At 45.7% G+C, this 19,093-nt stretch overlaps 1 protein-coding gene across 5 annotated transcripts in view; it reads left to right on the forward strand.

Moving 5' to 3' along the window:
- The window catches only part of Cdkl3 (cyclin dependent kinase like 3), an 83,901-nt gene that overhangs the window by 43,252 nt on the left and 21,556 nt on the right, over window positions 1-19,093 (forward strand). For 2 of the 5 annotated variants that reach the window (XM_032912175.1, XM_032912178.1), the window contains exon 13: window positions 669-958. The exons of 2 other annotated variants lie outside the window; for them this stretch is intronic. In XM_032912175.1, the coding sequence (XP_032768066.1) occupies window positions 669-854 (186 nt within the window). In that variant the 3' untranslated portion in view covers window positions 855-958. Of the gene's footprint in view, window positions 1-668; window positions 959-19,093 lie in introns of those variants that run through there. One more of the 5 variants, XM_032912177.1, reaches the window with a different exon arrangement.

Raw genomic sequence — 19,093 nt, forward strand, 5'->3', positions numbered from 1 at the left:
CATCTTTTTCTGTCACATGCCCTCATTCTCTTCTCACCTCCAAATGCTTCTCTGCTCTTCTGATAATTTATCTTCCCACTTGCTTCCCTGTCAGCATTTTCTGGAACACTCGGTTTCAGTTCTTTGTTCTTCCTGTCTCCATGTGAGGAGCTTAGCTTGGTCACCACTTCCCAGGTCCCGAGAGCAGCCTTGTAGTTCTCCCTCCCACTTCATCCAAAGCCTGAGCCTCTTATGTTTGCTAATATGTCCATTTCATTGTCTGGAGGTCCCGAAGACAGACAAGTCTAAGCAGGACTGCTTTATCCTAGACCATGTTTTCCCTCCAGCTTTTCCTGTTTTTGAAAGTGGAACTGATGTGGATTCCTTGAATGTAACTAAGGGACCTGTCTCAGCTCTTAGTCACCTTAACCAGGGAGCTTGGATGCTGGACCATCGATGGTCACCAAAGCTGTCCCCCATTACTGGCTTCTCGGTGTTTTGTGTTATACCTAAGAATAGTAAGAAAAGCAAACAAGTGAACAGAGTGAGCATAGATTTATTAAGAAAAATGAGACTGACGACTGGGAATGGACCTGCGGGGTGGTATTCTGTTGTGTGGCAGGACCTAGGTGAAGACTTAGGTAATCTTTCTTGAGACTGATTATTTTTGCTGGTCATTTGTGTCATAGGTACAGCTGTGCGGAGTCTACCCCTCTGCGAGCTCCCTCCAGCCAGCCAGTGAGGTGATCATTTGCTGCTTGTGCAGTCAGGGGAATGGTTGTGAGAGGCAATCATTTTGTTTGTTCATTTTCCCCACGCTACTTGACTGCAGTGGACCCTGCCCTTTGAAGATGTCTCTTGTCTCAGTTCCATGATTCTCCCTGGCTTGAAACTTGGCACCAACTTGATACTTTTCAGTCTCCAAGTGTCTGATAGCCATTTCGGCAGCAGGCCTACTTAATTTATTCTTGCTGTAACATTCTGGTTCCAGAAAATTATATTAAGTTTTTCACATTTATGAATGTATAGCCCTCCTAGTCATCTCTTTTTTCCTCCAGATTCTCATTTTTAATTTTTTTAACTGTTTCACGTCCTGTTTTGTGATACAAGTTACCTCTTAATTTGTTTGTTCTCAACTAGCCTCAAATTGCCTTCTGTTAAATGTTGTTTATGTGTGATAAAGGTCTGCATTATTATGCTCAGTTGTGGTATCAGTCAGTGGTCCCCAGACAGGCAGAACAAACGGGATAGGATGGTCTAAGAGTTGGCTCCTTAGCTTCGCTCTCGTCGGCAGAAGCTGAGCTGCACAGAGGCCATCTGCACACTGGAAAACCAGGGAACATTGGTGGCTCTAGGAAGCTGGAAACCTCAGCACAAGAGACATATGTGCCATAGTCTGAGGCCAAATGCCTGAACGTCCCAAGAAGCCGCTGGTGCACATCTGTACTTAGAGGCTGAAGCATCTAACATTCATAGGAAACAGAAATGGCAAAACCCACCTCCACTCAGGAAGGATCAAGCATGCAATTGCCAGCTTCCCACTTCTCCTTTTTGCTTTGTCGGTCTCCTGCCTATTGGATATCACCTGAGTTAATGGTTGGTCTTCTCACAGCACCATCTGCACACCAGTCTTCTCTAGAAAGAAGCTCACTCCATCAAGTCAGCTTGACAGCCATACTAGTCATCAACATTCCCCAAAGAGAGGATATAGAAAATGAACACAAAAACAGTGACAAATAACTTCAATATGTCAGTAATTTTAAAAAATTACCTAGAGTTGACAGGTTGTTTAAGCAGATAAAGGCACTTACAACCTGAGTTTGATTCCTGGGAGCCCTCTGGTCAGCCATCTACTGACCTTCACATACATACGGGATATACGTATGTGTGCATGCACACACATGCGCGCACACACACACACACACGCACATGCACACGCACAATCACAAAATAATAAGATAGATAAATGGGATAAGAATTTTGCAACTAGCTAAGGTATAAATATAAAATGTAAGGAAGTGAGAACTGCCACAATTCATAAAATATTAGAACACAAAATAAAACGTTTGTTTAAAAAGATACAGGGCAGGGTTGGGGATTAGGTCAGTGGTAGAGTGCTCGCCTAGCAAGCGCAAGGCCCTGGGTTCAACGGTCCTCAGCTCTGGAAAAAAAAAAAAAAGATACAGGGCAAATACTGAAGAAAGTAGGTTTTTTGTAGCTATATAAAATCAGGGGAAAAAATGAGGCCATAAAATAGGTAAGGGGACTTGCTGCCAAGCCTGCTCAGCTGACTAGGAATGGATGGTGGGAAGAGAACAGACTCCTGCCGTCTGTCCTCTGACCCCACATTACCACAGACACATGCACACATGCACACTGAATGAAACAGCATACATAAAAGGGGGCCTATAGGATTAATTTAAATGCTAAAAAGTTTTATGCCAACAATCTGAAGATCTAGTCAGTGGCAGAGCAGATCCACAGTGTGTATCAGGTCCTAGTTGTATGTTCAACACCCCCCAAAAGGTCTTGTATCTAATAGCATACTTTCAAAACGTGTAAAAGACAAATTTAGTGAGCCCAAGGAGAACTTGAGAAGTCTATTGTTGCAGTAAGAGATTCTTTTTTGGCTGGTTGGTTGATTGTTGGCTGTTGGGTTTTTAAGGGGTCTCCATAGCTCTGGCTCAACTGGACCTCATTATGTAGCCCAAGCTGACTTCAAACTCAGGAGCTCTGCCTCTGCCCCTCTACCCCATTCCTCTGCCCTCTGCCCCTCTACCCCATTCCTGCCTCTGCCCCTTTGCTCCCTGTCCCTCTGCCCCTCTGTCCCACTCCTCTGCCCTCTGCCCCTCTATCCCTCTGCCCCTCTGTCCTTTTGCCCCTCTGCCTCTGCCAGAGCAAACAAGTCGAAATGAAACAACAAACAAAAAAGCCATGTATAGCAAACAAAACATGGCTATGGATTTGAGTAATGCAGTGCTTAATTTTGCTGTAATAGACATGTAGGAAAATATTCTATGCAGAAACAAAAATAACTCATACATATGAAAATTTAAATATATTTTCTAAATGTGCCAAGAAGTAAATAATGATGAAAATCAGAAACAAAAAGGGACATTAACAAAAGGAGAACCTCAACACAAACCAGGAGACTAATGCTCCAGGTTAGAACTCGGTGGTTTAAAACAGAATTAACAAGCAGCTGGGCAAAACACAAGACATTCTTTAAAAGTAAGCATGGCATGGTGGCTGGTGCATACTTACCCTCAGTACCTGGGGGGCAGAGGCAGCAGCATCTGGAAGTCAAGGTTGTCCTCATTGCTATATATAGTATGTTTATGGTCACCATGGGATATGCAAGACTCTGCCTCAGACCAGAACCCAAACAAAGAGCTGACAGTGAACAGTAGTGAGAGGGGATTATTACAGGGGCGTGTATGATGAGTCACGTTCCCCAGTCCTCAGGAATATATACTAATCTTGACATCACACAACTTGAGAGAGGGATGCTGCTGGGGTACAGACAGACTGATGGCATGGCTTAGGCTTCTTAGACTAATGGCATCACCCTCCGTTTCCCTTTCAAGTCGGTTCCTAGTGTAAATGTAAGTAGGACTGCACAGGAATTCGCCCAGACTGACAGACAGACAGGCAGTCTAAGACATACACCTGTGACCCTAAATGGGAAGATAAACAGAAATGCAGCAGGTGAACACGTAGTGAGACTGCAGAGCAAGCGTAAAGCCTGAGCGAACCTAAGAAGCAAGAGAGCAAACGGACAGCACCCTGTGGCGCTGACAAGCAGAAGCTGCAAAGCCAGACAGCAGAGACAGGCACAAAGTGCAGAGGAGAGAGCTGCCGGTGGAGAGCTTCTATTCAGTGAGGGTTACTTAGAGATGAGGGAAGGTAACAAAAGCAGAGAGAATATGCTACCAGCAGTCTGACCCTAAGGAAAGCTTCAGGGAGTTCTTTTAATTTTTTTCATTTTGTTAATGTTTTTTTTTCTTTACTTAAAAAAGAAAATTAAACCAGGTGATTGTGGAGCACACCTTTGATCCCAGCACTCAGGAGGCAGAGGCAGAAAAATTTCAGTGAGTCTGAGGTCAGTCTGGTCTACAGAGGAAGTTCTAAGACAGCGTGGGCTACACAGAGAAACCCTGTCTCAAAAACTAAAACAAAAAAAGGGTCAATTGTGTTTATGTATGTCCATGTGAATATATGCCACATGCTAGGGGTGCCCATGGAGGCTAGAAGAAGGTCCCCTGGAGCCGGAGTTAGGTGGCTGAGTTTCCCAGTGTGGCTTCCATAAGAGCAGCAAATGTTCTCAGTCACTGAGTCGTCTCTCCAGCCCCCTAATTTTACGTGTGTGTGTGTGTGTGTGCGTTCTACAGTGCTGCTTTGTCAGAGGGACAACTGCAGACTCCTATTCAGTGGAGTTTGTGGGTCAGACATATGCTGCCTCCTGAGCCTTATTGCCCGTCCCTTAAAGGGAAATTGAAAATTCAGGGAAGAATTAAGAACAAATGGGGAAATTGTGGGTAAATATTACATATGAATAAGAGGGTTATGAGGGTTTTAACTGTGTGTGGAGAGCTGGGGTGTACCTGGGTGGTAGAATGTGTGCCTGGCATACATGACTCCTAGATCCAGTCTCTAGCATGCAAGAATATGGCAGTAAAAGAACAGAATTATGTGCCTGACCACAGGAAAACCAGGAGGAATAGGTAAATACAGCTAATATGCTCTGAGCTTCCAGAGTGTACATATTTTATTTATACGAAATGTTGACAAATCAAAGATAACAGGAATGAGCACAGCTGAATTAGTAATTACAATACTCCAAGTAAATACTAGGATAGTAAATTGTCATGACAGAAAAAAATGGTTGGCCCCCTATGCCATGTTCAAAAAAGTCTTCCATGTAAAGCACTGGAATGTTGAAAATCTAAAAATGGAGGAAGTCGAATATCCAACATGAACCAGAAGAAAGCGGACAGTAGGTCTTAGGACAATGATGAGGAAGACAGCAGGGATGTTTTATCACCACCAAGAGGGCATCTGTCAAAAGAATACATCGATTTAAGTCATAAATTAGTGTTTGCTGAATAGCATGATCTCAGAACACAGAATGCAGAAATAAAACTGGAAGGTGACAGGGCAGTCTACAGGAAACACACTTCTCCTGGTAGCTCATAAAACAAGTGAATGTGAATCAGAAGCGATACGCAAGGCGGAAATAGCAGCTGGTGGATGAGACCCGATACAACAGAGCACTGTCTAAGCTTTTAACTGTAGATGGTGAGTTTATCAAAAATTGCTTTATGACAATAAACTTCATCAAAGTTTCAAAACATTCAGAAAATTTCCTCTGGCTGCATTAGGATTAAGGTAGAAATTAATAACAAGCTATAAAAATAGTTTAACCAGTACACTGATAAATAATCCACGTGTTCAAAGAATAGAAATTAGGAAGTGCTTGCAACTCAGTGAAGACAGGATGAGCAGACGCACTTCGGGATTTCTTGGAACATTTGTCTGCCATGCTCAAGTGTACCTCCTGGCAGGCAGGGAACTGGGTGGGAGAAGGCTCAGGATCCGAGATCCTTTTCAAAGGCACCTCCCCCACCACCCCCAGTGAGTTAATTTCCTCCCATCAGGCTCTGCCTAGTGGGAATCCACAACCACACACCTCCAGCACAACAGGCAAGACCAAGCCTTTAAGCACTCAGGTCTCCAGGGGCACTTACAGAATCCACAGCATTTTAAGAAGCCAGTCCAAAACAGTGAACTCCCAAAACACTGAATGACAAGAACAAGCTAAAAGTATTCTTAAATTAAGAAAACACATTTTCTTGAGAACAGTAAGCTTTGTTTCTGCTATGAGGGAGCAACTACGTGACACTTGGTAACTGAGGAACAAGCCATCTGGAATCTCAGGCACTGAGTGGAGAGCCAGCCTCAGGAACAGAGATGAGCATTCTAGCCACAGAGGGCTTCTGCCTAGAGGTAGCTGCTGAACCACACCAGTGAATTGAGACAGAGCATTCACAAAGGGAGAGCGCTCCAGGGATACCAAGGCAGGCTTGTTCTTGGGAGCACTGCGGGATATTGGCTGGACTCGTCCTCATCAGCATTGCCAGCCTTCTTAAAACTGCCCACAGTCCAGGTCTTTACCCTTCAACTTTTCCTTCCCTAACAAAGGCAGATGTGTTTTGTAATGCGTTGCCTCTCCCTGGCCTCCCAGCCCCCTTCCCAGTTTTTCTTACAGCTTTCCTTGGTTTCCCACAGATTGCCTTGGTAAATCTCCAGAACTGCAGGTTCTCCTTCAATCTGTTTATCAGGCTATGGAGGCCAATACAATAGTGCCAAGACAAATAAATGTTAAGCTTGGGTCTAAGATTGGCTGGCACACCTTGGGTTGGGCAGAATGGACATCATTCTGATTGTCACATGAGCCATAAATAGATCCTGGCACAAACTGGAGCTTAACAACTAAGTATTTCATAGATGACGACTGAAGGGTGTTGTGTTAGAGAGGAATTCTGTGCTGGGTGTGATGATGAGGCCTGTGAAAGACTGAGCGGGCAAAGAGAAGACCCACAGAGACAGAGCTGACACTCACTGAGTTGTGCTGACCCTTGCCAAGGGGCAAGACACTTAAAGCTCTTCTGAGGATTTATTTTTGTGGGTCTGTGCATGCAGGTATCACTGGAGGCCAGAAGAGGGTGTCAGACCCCCTCAGTCTGGAGTTATAGTTGGTTTCAAGCCACCCAACCTGGGTGCTGGGAACTGAACTCTGTGTCCCTACAAAGAGTAGCAGGCTTCCTTAAGTGTCAAGTCATCTCTCCACTGCCAAACTCAAAGGCGTTGAGGCAAGATGGCAAAGCCAGTGGCCTCAGGGTCTTATGGAATCTTAGAAGAGCAGACTCAGCCGTGCAGTGGAGAAGTGGGGCGATGTAACTGTTAGAGTTGTAGAACTTCAGAGCTCTGAATGCCCAGCACACCAGAGGAGGGAAAGCCCAGAACTCAGAAACACAGAATGAGAACATCCAGTGGATGTGTGCAAGGATGCTGGTGCAGCAGTTTTTGATTCCTGGGGCTTTTGAAGGGGCTCAGTTTCCTTTGCTTTAGTAGTCGCTCTGACTTCTTACTGCTCTGCTCTGCTATGTCAAGGACTTAGGTTGAATCCAAATGTAGCTGCATTGAAAACATCCTGGGCCTGATGAGGAAAAAGAGACAACAAAAGAATCCAGGGAAGTAGCTTTCATGTGGCAGGAGCCAGGGAAGAAAGAACCCTTAGAATTAGTTTTTTAGGGTGTTTAGTAAGAGATGAGAATGCACCCCTAGATAATGATAATTAGTTGATTTTTAACACATTTTCTCAGGATGTAGATGATAAGGGAGATTTGCCTCTGAGATGGCTCTAAGAAACTTGGAAAAGGATCTCAACACTCGGGGAAATGAAAGGGTAGGACCTGTGCTGCATTTATAACAGCAGAGGATGGCATAAAGAGTCTGAGCAGACATGCTAGAATAAATGCCCAGAGAGCTGTGCTCCACATGAGACTACAGAAGACAGCACCATGTCCACTAAGGAAGCACTGCTGAATAGTAGTGTAAGCTTTGAAAACCATGGCATCAGATACTGATGCTTTCCCAGAGAAGACCAACCAAGTCGTGCACGTGAGCCTCCTCTGTCCTGGGAGAACTCCAGATTTCGTACTCATGCTGATAGTATAGAGCCTGTGTGTAGCTGTGTCTACTGCGTGTGAATTCTTGTCTGGAGTTATAATTACTCCTTAGATGTGAAATCACACACCGCACAACACTGGGCCTCTACACAGTGAAGGAGATGGGGAGTGGCTCTTGATCATGGGTTCTACTGGTACTGTGACACAGAGTCCCATTCTAAGGCATCCAGCCTTGTGGGATGCTGGGCCAGCCTTTATACATGAGAGGAAATGCAAAGAATGAAGGGCTTCTGTGGGCTGTACACTAAGTCAGAGACCTTTTAGGGTGTTTATTCAACAGACAAGGTACTTGAGTCTGAAAGTCAAGGCATGGGACCAGAAGTAGTTCCAATGACCATCGCTCCTAACATAGGGGCTCACACCCCACTTAGTGTATTGTGTTCCTATTTCCTATAATCCTGAGCTTTGGAGACATGGAATTCCTCATCTCAAAAAAAGGCATGTTCCTGTCAAGTCGTAGCAAGAGTCCCAGTTAAAAGTTACAACTGCCAAGGCATTTCCTGTGTCCAGAGACTAGCAGACAGGAAGGAAGCCACCATTCTGACAGAATAAGGTCAGGCTGCTGTGGTCAGCAGGACAGGGCAGGACTACTGTGTACCTTTAATTTTTTTCAAAGTCTACTTTTAATGATGGTTCTTAAACGCTTTAACTTCCCTTTTTAGCCCACCACCCCCAGAGGTAGTGGGAAAGAAAGGATACGGGGGTTGGGTTGGGGAGTGGACCTGTTTAAAAAGGTTCTTTTGGAGCAGCTCCTGTCTGTGTTGTCTGGAAATTGGCAGTTTAGTTCACAGGTCAGCAGCAGCAGCAGCTCCACAGGGTTACGTCAGCACCAGGACGGTAGAGCCCGAATCGCACATTCAGATTGGCATTGGCGGCACTGCCTAGCAGAGACAGCCAGGCCTCAGCATGAGTCAGCAGCAGGAGCAACCAGGAGGGATGCCTTCCCTTAGTGAAGCGAAGATCAGCAAAGGCTTGAGACCCACAACATTCCACAGCCCAGCTATAAGCAAGCCCAGCTCAGCCTCCATCACTGTCCATCGAGTTCTGCTTATACCCTCCAAATGTCACATGTCCTCCTCCGGTCTTGCCTCAGCACGTGTCTCACTTCCTTCAGGAACGTGCGTCTGTCTCGACTGACACCACTCTGCCAATCAGCCCAAGTCCACAGAAGCAACACAAAAGGCTGCGGCACACCAAGAAGTTTTTTGGTGCATTTCTCTCTATGGAGTCCCAACAAATGCAGCTCAACTAAGCAACGAAAGGCGGACCAATACATGTGTCCTTAGCAAAGAATTCATCACGTGTCCTTTTACATTCTTGCTTTACCAGAAGATCCTTTTCACCTGTGTCTGCTTCAGCAAAACATCCCTTCACGAGTCTGCCTTAGTCTTTCAACTGTGTCCACTTAGAAAAACACTCCTTCACGTGTTTGCCCCAGCAAAACACCATCCAACACAACTGACTCTCCAATGAGCCCTTATGTTTGCACTTCATTCCTGTGGCGTGAAGAGGACAGAGTGGTGTGTATGCTCAACAGAAAGTAGCCATGTCAGTGTCTCTTGCTGTTACCTCACACTTCCATTAATTGTGAATGGACACATGAGGCAGCCTCCAACTGGGAAGATATGCTTGCCAAGAGGGTCAGACGACTTCGAAATAGAGGTTTCTGCATTATCATCCTTGCCCTGAGATCTTGTAAAGGCACAGCTGAGTTAGTTCAGTGGGCCATGAGACAGCTGGTGTATGAGCTGCTGGCCGAGATCAGCTGACTCTCCCCGGAGTTCTCCCCAGGAAGAAAGTAGTGGGAACTGTGGAAATGTCCCTCTCCAAATTTGGAGTAGATGTATTTTGATGGCTATTTGGGGGGCTCCAAAATGAACCTCTGAGTTTGGGGGGAAAGTTGTTTACTGGTAGCTTCACTGCTGCATTCAGCACTGCATTTTCATGGAGGCCACACTTCCTGCGTTCATCTCTGACGGGCTCTTCAGGGACCAGAAGGTTCTCCTGCTCCGGAGAACACAGGATGCTCTTGCTTTCTTTCCCCTTTCACACAGGTGGGATCCACAGTGCAGCCAGCCTTGCAGCTGCCGCTGGCTCCGTTCTCAGTCTTACTGCAGTTCCTTGGACAGATGTGGTCTGTGGCAAGTCCCCTTCTTGCCATATGGCATTGTGTGCAGTCAAGCTGACAAGCTATGTCGAGAGGAGGAATTTGCAGAGCCAACCAAAGAATCAAAGACTATGCTTGCCTTGCATGCATGAGACCCTGGGCTGATATCCCCCGAATACCCACCCTACAATCCAAATGGAACTTTCTAGATCTAAAAGAAGAAATGATACATCCCTTAAGACTGCAGTAGAAAGTACCTAAATCGGGTGATAAGGATCAAAATGAAATTAAACAAAAAATAACAGAACTGGGGGGTGTGTGTGAAGCTGGGACAACATTAAAGGAACATGTTCTTGTACTCCAGAAGGAAGGGAAAGGGTAGAAGAAATGATAGCTGAAATGTTTTCAAATGAGAGGAAAACTGTAGGTCCTCATATCGAGAGAGATTTAAATTCTTAAGAATTAGAGTATTAAGTCACAAGATACAGAGCTACACTTCATCGGTGATCATATCATTGTGAATGTGCCTGACCCCAGAATTGTCCTTCAGTAATACTTGGATGGATGAAAGGGAAGTGCCATCCACAAGGAGGCATGTGGTGAAGCACCAGGGCTCACCAGGAAGGCTGGTGCATGAAGGGAAATCAGGCCAGACTGTTTACTGTGCCATCTTGGGAAGGAAGAGGAGAGACAAGGTAAGAAGTTCTAGGGTGGGAGTTTGGTTTTGTTTAGGTATTGCTATTGTGCTGGTTTGGAACTCAATACACAAACCACGTTGTCCTTGAACACAAGATCCTCTGGTGTCAGCTTCCTGAGTGCTGGCAATACAGATGTGTGTTAGTGTGTTATCGTGTTGGCTAGAATGGGCTGGCGTGAGTCATTGTGGTGGACATGGGGTGAGGGGGCTCTCCTGCATTATCTCCTGACTGATGCTGGTGTACTTAGAGCAGTGAAAGTGCTCTGAGTGTATGGGGTTGGAGAAAATATGGGTGGGGGATGGGCTGTGGGTAAGTTTCTGGTCTGTGAATGGCACAATGGCAAGTGAGAGCTGTACTGTCTCTAGGAATTGTCTCATGCTGGGGAGGGAGGGAGACAAAGAGGCAGACAATAGTCCCTTGAGGATAAGAAAGGCCCCATGTGAAGAAGTCTACAAGTCAATATGCTCACCATGTTAGCTGGCTTCTGTTTTCCAGAGGGATTCCCTGATCAGATTGGCCTATGGCTACACTTGTGAGAAACTGACTTGATGTGAGAGGGCCTACCCCCTTATGGGTGGCACCATTCCTAGGCCATTGGACCTCGGCTAAGAAAGCTGAGTATGAACAAGCCAGTAAGCCGCCTTCCTCCGGGATTCCTGCTCCAGGCTCCTGCTCTTGGATTCCTGCTCTGACTTCCCTAATGATGGGCTATTGTCAAGAAGTATTAGCTGAAATAGATCCTTTCCTCCCCAAGGTGTATTCTGCTAGAGTATTTATCACAGCTCAGAAAGCAAACGCAGACAATTTACCCAGTTTTTAAAATGAGCAAGGGAATTCGTATGGGCTGAGTTGTGACCCACCACGCCCCCCCTTTGTCAGACTTACTTGTGGAAACCCTAACCCTCCATGTGCACTGTTTTGGAGATGGGTTTTGCTGAAGTAACTAAGACTGACTGAAGCTGTAAGGGTAGGCCTTGGTCTGATAGGATCAGAGACACTGGAGACTCAGGGTATAAATTAACAATAAAAAACAGCTGGGCATTTGCCGTGACCACCTGCAAGCCAGGAGTGCCCTCAGCAGCCCTGTCCAGGCTGACTCTGTGAACCTGGATTTGCAGCCTCTATAGTTAAGAGAAAATAAATGTCTGCTGAGAGAGTCTCAACAACATTTGCTTGTGGAAGCCCACGCTAATTAAAACAGGCCAAGGGTTCTCTGAGGAAGATGTGCAGGTGGCACGTCAGAAGTTTTAGCTCTCAGAGAACCATACATCAAATTTCAATTCAGATACAACTTTCCTGCGCCTAGGGTAGACAGAAGATCAGTTAACAAACACCAGTTAGACCCCGGAGAAATTATAGAATCTTCACACACACTGGAGGTGGGGCAGTGTTTTGGGAAAAAGTCTGGTCAGCCCTCAACTGATTGCATAGGAGCTCTACTCCTGCATATGTCCATAGAAGGGAAAGCAATCATCTACAAAGAAACGTGAGCAAAACTGTGTCATATCCATAGCACAGAGTAATATTTGTTCATAAAAAGGAAAAGGGGGGCTGGCAAGACGGCTCAGCAGGTAAAGATGCTGTGCAAGCCTGGGGACCTGAGCGTCAGCCCCAAAGGGAAAGAATCAACTCGACAGTTGTCTTCAGGTCTCCAGATACATACTGTGCTCATGCACCACCTCTCCACACCACACATGAGTGCGTGCATGCACACGCAATGGCAATAACATCTTAAGGAATTAAGTACTAATGCTCACTACAGCATGGAATAACCTTGAAAAAAATAAGTTAATCCTATCACTCAGGAGGCAGAAGCAGCCAGTTGAGGCCAGACTGATCTACATAGTTCCAGGGCAGGCAAGGCTACTTAGTGAAAAATAAAAAAGAAATAAAAAAGAAAAGTTCCACGGGCCACTTAAATATATAGATGGTTCAAATACTCCAGTTACAAAACTGAAAATTGCCTAATTGAAAACCCGACAGCTCTACAGGAGCAGAGAGGGGAAGCACAGTCAGTCACCGGGAGAGAACCGACTGTCTTATCAGGCAGAGCGGAGTCCAGACACAGGACAAGGACAGAGATCCTGTGGTGATCAGATGCGCTATAAACAGGAGCCTTAAGATGACAAAGCAACAGCTGGCAGACAGAGTCATAGACAGAGCAGACACCAGCCCTTTTTTGAGGTTCTGCACTTGAACCCCCAGCCTCATGATGGCAGAGATGTGCCCTACTGCAGTGATAACCCCGGACTCTCTTACTTTTCTTTTGAAACAGAATCTCATTAACTGCCAGGGTTGTCCGTGAACTCACTCTGTTGCCTAGACAGACTTTGAGCTTTATGCTCCTGCCTCAGCCTCCCAGGCAGTTAGGATTGCAGGCCACACCACCTTCAGCACTCTCCAGTAAGTGACAGATGAATAAAAGGAAAGTTAGGAGGGACATAGGTGACCTGAGTAACACACCAGCCTGAGCTACAGATGCTCCTGGGATGCCACACACAAGAAAGCTGAGATACACGTGTTAGAAAATACTTATTGCTAAACTTTTATTCATATGCACTTCATGTGTCTATATACATGTATCTGTGCATGTGAGTGCCTACAGTAGCCAGATTCCCTGGAGCTGAAGTTACAGGGGGTTACAGAGCCACTAATGTGGATGCTGGGAATGGAACCCCAGTCTTCTGCAAGAATAGCAAGTGCTCTCGACTGCTGGGCCATCTCTCCAGCCCCAAGAACCACACATTTTTAAAAGTGTGAATATAACGTTTACTACGTGGTCTATGGCTGGCTAGTTTTATGCCAACATGATACCAGCTAGTCATTCTGGAAGAGGGCATCTCAGTTCAGAAAATGCCTCCACCAGATTGGCCTGTGGACAAGCCCGAGGGACATTTACTTGACTGATGGTTGATGTGGTAGGGCCCCGCTCAGTGTGTGCGCACAGAGAAACCTCTGGGTTGGTGGTGCTACTGCCATAAGAAAGCAGACTGGACAAGCTGGGAAGAACAAGTCAGTAAGGAGCAATCCTCCATGGCATCTGCATTATTAGCTCCCGCCTCCATGTTCCTGGTCTATCTTCCTTCAGTAAAGGACTTGTTATTAAAGTGTAAGCAAAACAAACCCTTTCCTCCTCGAGTTGCTTTTGGAAATGGTGTTTATCACAGCAACAGAAACCTTTAACTGAGACAAGTCTATATGGAACCATAAAGCAAATCTCAATACATTTCCATGAATGGCCACTGTGATCTGCTTTTAAAGGAATGAATAAGTTAAAGTGGAAGAGAGAGGGCCAGCCAGATGGCTTCGCAGGTGAAGGCCATCCTGACAATCTGAGTTCAATCCCTGGTACCCACATGATGGGTTGCCCTTAGAACACATCTGAGCATATGCCCACATACATACAGAATAAATACATGTAGTTTAAGAAAGAAATGGGTGCGGGCAGGAAAATGGCTCACTGTTTAAGAATTCTGACTGCTCTTCCCAGCTCCTCCATGGTAGCTCACAACGCTCTATAGGTCCAGTTCCAGGAGAGCCAATGCCCTCTTCTGGACTCTGTGGGCCTGAGGCGCACATGCAGTAGCACATCAACACATGCAAGCAGTACATCTGTATACATAAAAACAAAATAAATACTAAAAGGAGGAGGAGAAAGAGAAAGTGAGAGATGCAGCCGTGTGTGAGAAAGGGACCGTCACTGCAGATGCTGCTGCAAACATGAGTACCCGAGGGACCAGGAGCGTAGACTCTCAGCAAACCTTTGTATACAAGTGGGATGTTACAACACAAAGGTGTAATAACTAACTCTGTGCCATACATGTGACCACAAATGGGAACAAATCTGTGAAAACCAACACTGACAAAAGATTTAAAAATCCAAGGAGCGTTTACCTGCTCTCAAGCACCTAAAAGTTCAGGTGGGCCAGGCAGCTCTCCTGGTAAAGGTACTTCCACTAGGCCAAATGGCTTCAGTTAAGTTCCCAACGCACATGGTGGAAGGAGAGAAGTGATGCCTACAAGTGGTTCTCTGATCTCTGCTTGTGTGCTGTGACATAAATATACTGCCCCCCACCACACACACACACACACACACACACACTAACTAACTTAATTAGTTAAGAATATTTCTTAGGCAAGGCATGGTGGTCCACACCTTTGATCCCAGCACTTGGGAAGCAGAAGCAGGCAGATCTCTATGAGTTTGAGGCCAGTCAGTTCCAGGCCAGGGCTACATTGCATAGAGACTCTCCCTCCCCCCAAAGTTTAGATATTGTTTCTAAATTTTTTTTTTAATTCTTTAATTCTAGCATCTGGAAGGCAGAGGCAGGTGGATCTCAATGATTTCAAGGCCAGTTTGTTTGGTCTACAAAGTGAGTTCCGGAACAGCCAAGGCTACATAGAAAAACCCTGTCTCAAAAACAAACAAACAAAAATGCGTTTTAAAATTTTCTGGTATGAACTTGATCCCACTTGAGAGCATCTACATCTATGTGAAAAGTGGGCCAAGACCATAAGTTCTTTCCTTGTAAAGCAATCTAACAACTTCCTATCAAGGGTTTGCTGATTCACCAAAGCTGGCTGGGGAGTGGTTCCGTACTGATAGTCTCAAGTATTCACTCCTCCCTCCAAAGAGATTGGGTATGGCTGCCTAGCATTGTGTGATTAGCAGAGATGCTTCTGGAGAAGAAATACCTCCATCCCAGCAGGCTGAGAGTTGCCCTGCTGACTTTCCTAGGCAGCGGTAGGTGGATGGATCGACGTGTACTTCGTGTGAGGTGCAACTGAGAAGCATCGTAGTGAACTCTGCCCACTTCTTGCTCTTTGTCTTTTGATAGCAGAACTGGAGAACAGCAAGTCTCAGATAGAGGTTGTTCTTTCAGTTGGGTCCTGAACAAAGAAGCCACAGGGACAAAAGCCATAGCTGCTCTTGGCCCAGCCAAGAGCTCAAGAGGGGCGGCAAATTCCCAGCTGACCTGTGAGATGACAAAGGACTCCCAGCTGACCTGTGAGATGACAAAGGACTCTCTCGTCTTGAGTTACCTCAACTTGAGGATTATTTGCATCCACAACACAAAATAGCCAAATTGTTGATATTTGAGACAAGGTATCATTATGTAGCCCAGGGTAGCCTGGAACTTACCATCCTCCTGCCTCAGCCTCCCAAGTGCTATAATTCCCGGTATGTGCTACCACACCCAGTTGCAAAGGTCAACTGATACTGAAAATAATTCCTTTGGGTTGGGAGTTTATCTCGGTGGTAGAGTGCTTGCCTCGCTTGTGAGAGCCCCTAGGCTCAACTCCCAGTATTAAATAAAAGAATCAATCAGGGACTGGAGAGGAGAAGCAGCTCAGGTAGAGTCAGCACTGCGCCTGCAGAGGACAAGGTTGTTTTCCAGCACCCACAGCAGGCAGCTTGCCTTCCTCTGGCCTCCAAGGGCACCTTTCTATGCATGCACACACAGACTTATAATCAAAAGTAAACATAACTCTTTTAAAAGCAATGAGCTGAAAATGTGTCACCAGTTTCATCTTATTTCCATGCTAAAACCCGTCAGTGAAATGGATTCCCTCTGAAAGCTCCTTCCTACCCTCCTGCTTTGTTTTTCCCAGCCACTTCTCCCCATTTCCTCTTCCCCATGCCCCTCTCTCCCCTCCTCTCCTCCCCTCTCCCTCTGTCCCCTTCCTTCCTTTCCCTCCTTCATCCCTTCCCCAATCCCTTGTTTTCTTTCATTCATTCCTTTTACGTTATTTTTCCTAAAGAATTTTTGTTTTCTGTGTATGACTATTTTGCCTGAACATACAACATGTGTGTACCACATACATGCCTGGTGCCCATGGTGGACAGAAGAGGGCATCAGGTCCCCTGGAACTGGAATGAGCAGCCATGTGCATGCTAGGCCCTCAAGAAGAGCAGCCAGTGCCCTTTATACGTTGTTTTTATGGTGAAGCACCCATCCACCAGAACAGCTTATTTCTGGACTCTGAAGCATCTGCTGCTTTTCCTGTTTTTCTTTTGATTTTTATTTACTTTTTTTTTTTTTTTTTTCCGAGCTGGGGACCGAACCCAGGGCCTTGCGCCAAAGGCAAGCGCCTACCACTGAGCTAAATCCCCAACCCCTCTTTTGATTTTTAAACAAACACATCCATGGACTTTTTATACCCTAGACTGGCCTTTAATTCAGTGTGTAGTCCAGGTTGTTGTAGTAAATCTCCAACCCCAGTAGGCCCGTGCAAAAACCACACAAGTCAGTTATTATGTTTAAAAGCTCCCTGCTTAGACTGGGCAGATCTATCACTTTACTCATCTACTCCCAGCTCTGAGAGCCCTTGGTATTTACTGCTTCTCTAGGCCATGTGGTTCTGCTCCATCTTCTTTCCTCCTTTTCCTCTCTTTTCCCTTCCTCCCTTCTCTAAAACCTCCAGCCCCACCTTTTCCTTCCAATGCCCAATCACAGGCTCTAGCCTTCTTTTGACCGGTTAGAATGGGGGTAAAGTTCACCTGAAATCACCTGAGTAGGTGATCCACTCCTCATTGGTGCAGCACCAAGGCAACCCACATCACCAGGTCAGCCTCAAACTGATGACCCTAACTGCTGAAATCAAAGGCACAGGCCACCACGTATGATTAATCCTGTCTATGTCTACCGTAGTTCATTAGGAACAGCCGCTGTGCGTTTCTGTTCATCGGAAGCATGTTGATGCCACAAATTTGCCTCTAGGAACAACTGTAGCTTTTCAGACAAGACAATATATGCTTTTTCACTGTGGGTGAAAATATGTTATAGTTTCTACTACAGTAACTTCTCTACACCGTGTGTTAGTGATGCATATTCCTTAACTTATAGCCACACAGGCGCATTTGAAGTTGCTAGTGTAATTAGAGTATGGTCAGAGACACTGCTCAGTAGTATTTTGCTCCTTTAAAATGTATTTGATTTGGTTTAAATAGCAGCACACAGTAAGTGTTTGACTTTGAAAAACATACATTCTGTAGTTGCTGGGTGTAGTATCCAGTAGGTCAAGAGTGAACTTGCCTTCTTCAGGTCTGCATATCATATTTTGGTTTTTTGACATGCGCCTAGTTTAACAGTTTTGAGGGGTGTATGTTTAAATTTCCAAGTATGATTTGTAGTGAGAATTCTGGAATTTTGGTTTCTTCAAAAACACAGTACTATAAGAATCTGCTTTAGTTTTACTCCCAGGTGTAGGGATGTAGGGCTGCTTTAGGCTGTCCACAGCAGCTGGCTCTGGTTTGCCTCGTGCTCCAGCAGATAGGCAGCTGCAGAGTATGTGACATGGAATTCTGGGAACTTTTCAGAGGGTATATAAATGCTAGGCCCAGAGGCCGTATTGGAGGTTGTTGGTCATTCAGGTTGCAGCTTGTTAGTAGTCATTGTTAGGGTTTTGAATCTCGGCCCTGCCCGGACAGAAAACACCAAGACACCATGGTTCCACGTAGAGAGGTTTAATGAGAAAAGAGAAGAAGAGAGGAAAGGCGGCAGGCCATGGGCATATGGTTGGGAAGGGGAAGGGGGCAAGAACAGAGAACAACAAAGAGTAAGAAGGGGTAAGAGGTGGGGGTAAGAGAGAGGGTAAGAGGAAAAGGAGGGGGGCAAGCAGCCCCTTATATAGTCAGGCACAGCTGGCTGTTGCCAGGCAACTGTGGGGCAGAGCATACCTGGCTGCTGCCAGGTAACTGTGGGGGTGGAGCTTAGACAGAATTCCAACAGTCATACTCAAAGAAGAAACAAGAAGAGAGAAGTTAGAGTCAGGAATCAATCTCTCTCTCCTTCTTACCCCCTTCTCTCCCCCTCCTCCCTTCTCCCTCTCTCTCCCTCCCTTTCCCCTGTATTCTTTCTCTCCTATCTAGTGATAAGGGGTTAAACCAGGGAATAAAGAGTGGAAAAAGAAGAACCCACAAAGTAGCTAAATCCAGCTATAATAACTGTGAGTGTGTCTGTTTTTTTAATTTATTTTTTTTAAAGATTTATTTATTTATTTTATGTACAGCATTCTGCCTGCATATGTGACTGCAGGCCAGAAGAGGGCACCAGATCTCATTACAGATGGTTGTGAGCCACCATGTGGTTGCTGGGAATTGAACTCATGACCTCTGGAAGAGCAGTCAGTGCTCTTAACCACCAAGCCATCTCTCCAGCCCTCTTTAATTTATTTTTACATTTTTAATTTCATGTTGTGTGTGTGTAGATGGAGGCCCGAGACAGCTTTGGGGGTTGGTTGTCTCCTTCCCCCATGGGTCCTGGGGATTGAATTAAAGTCGTTAGGTTTAGGCTTTTTCCACTGACCCATCCTGCTGGCTGGTTCTTTTAAAGCATCATTAAGGCACTTCGTATTAGGTTCATAGAACTCGCTCTGTTTTCTTGTTGAGTTGCCCCTCTTCATGTGTGTGTGACTTGCCAGGGCCTAGTCTAGTTTGTGTTTATTCTTAGGCTCAGAGTGTTCTCCCCACTCGAGTGCTAACGGTGCCAGCATCTTCCTTATGTAGGTGTGTGTCAACCCTGTGTTAGTATAACTTACATGGTTGGGTTGACAGT

This window comes from Rattus rattus, chromosome 9 (assembly GCF_011064425.1).
Source record: "Rattus rattus isolate New Zealand chromosome 9, Rrattus_CSIRO_v1, whole genome shotgun sequence".
NCBI lineage: Eukaryota > Metazoa > Chordata > Mammalia > Rodentia > Muridae > Rattus > Rattus rattus.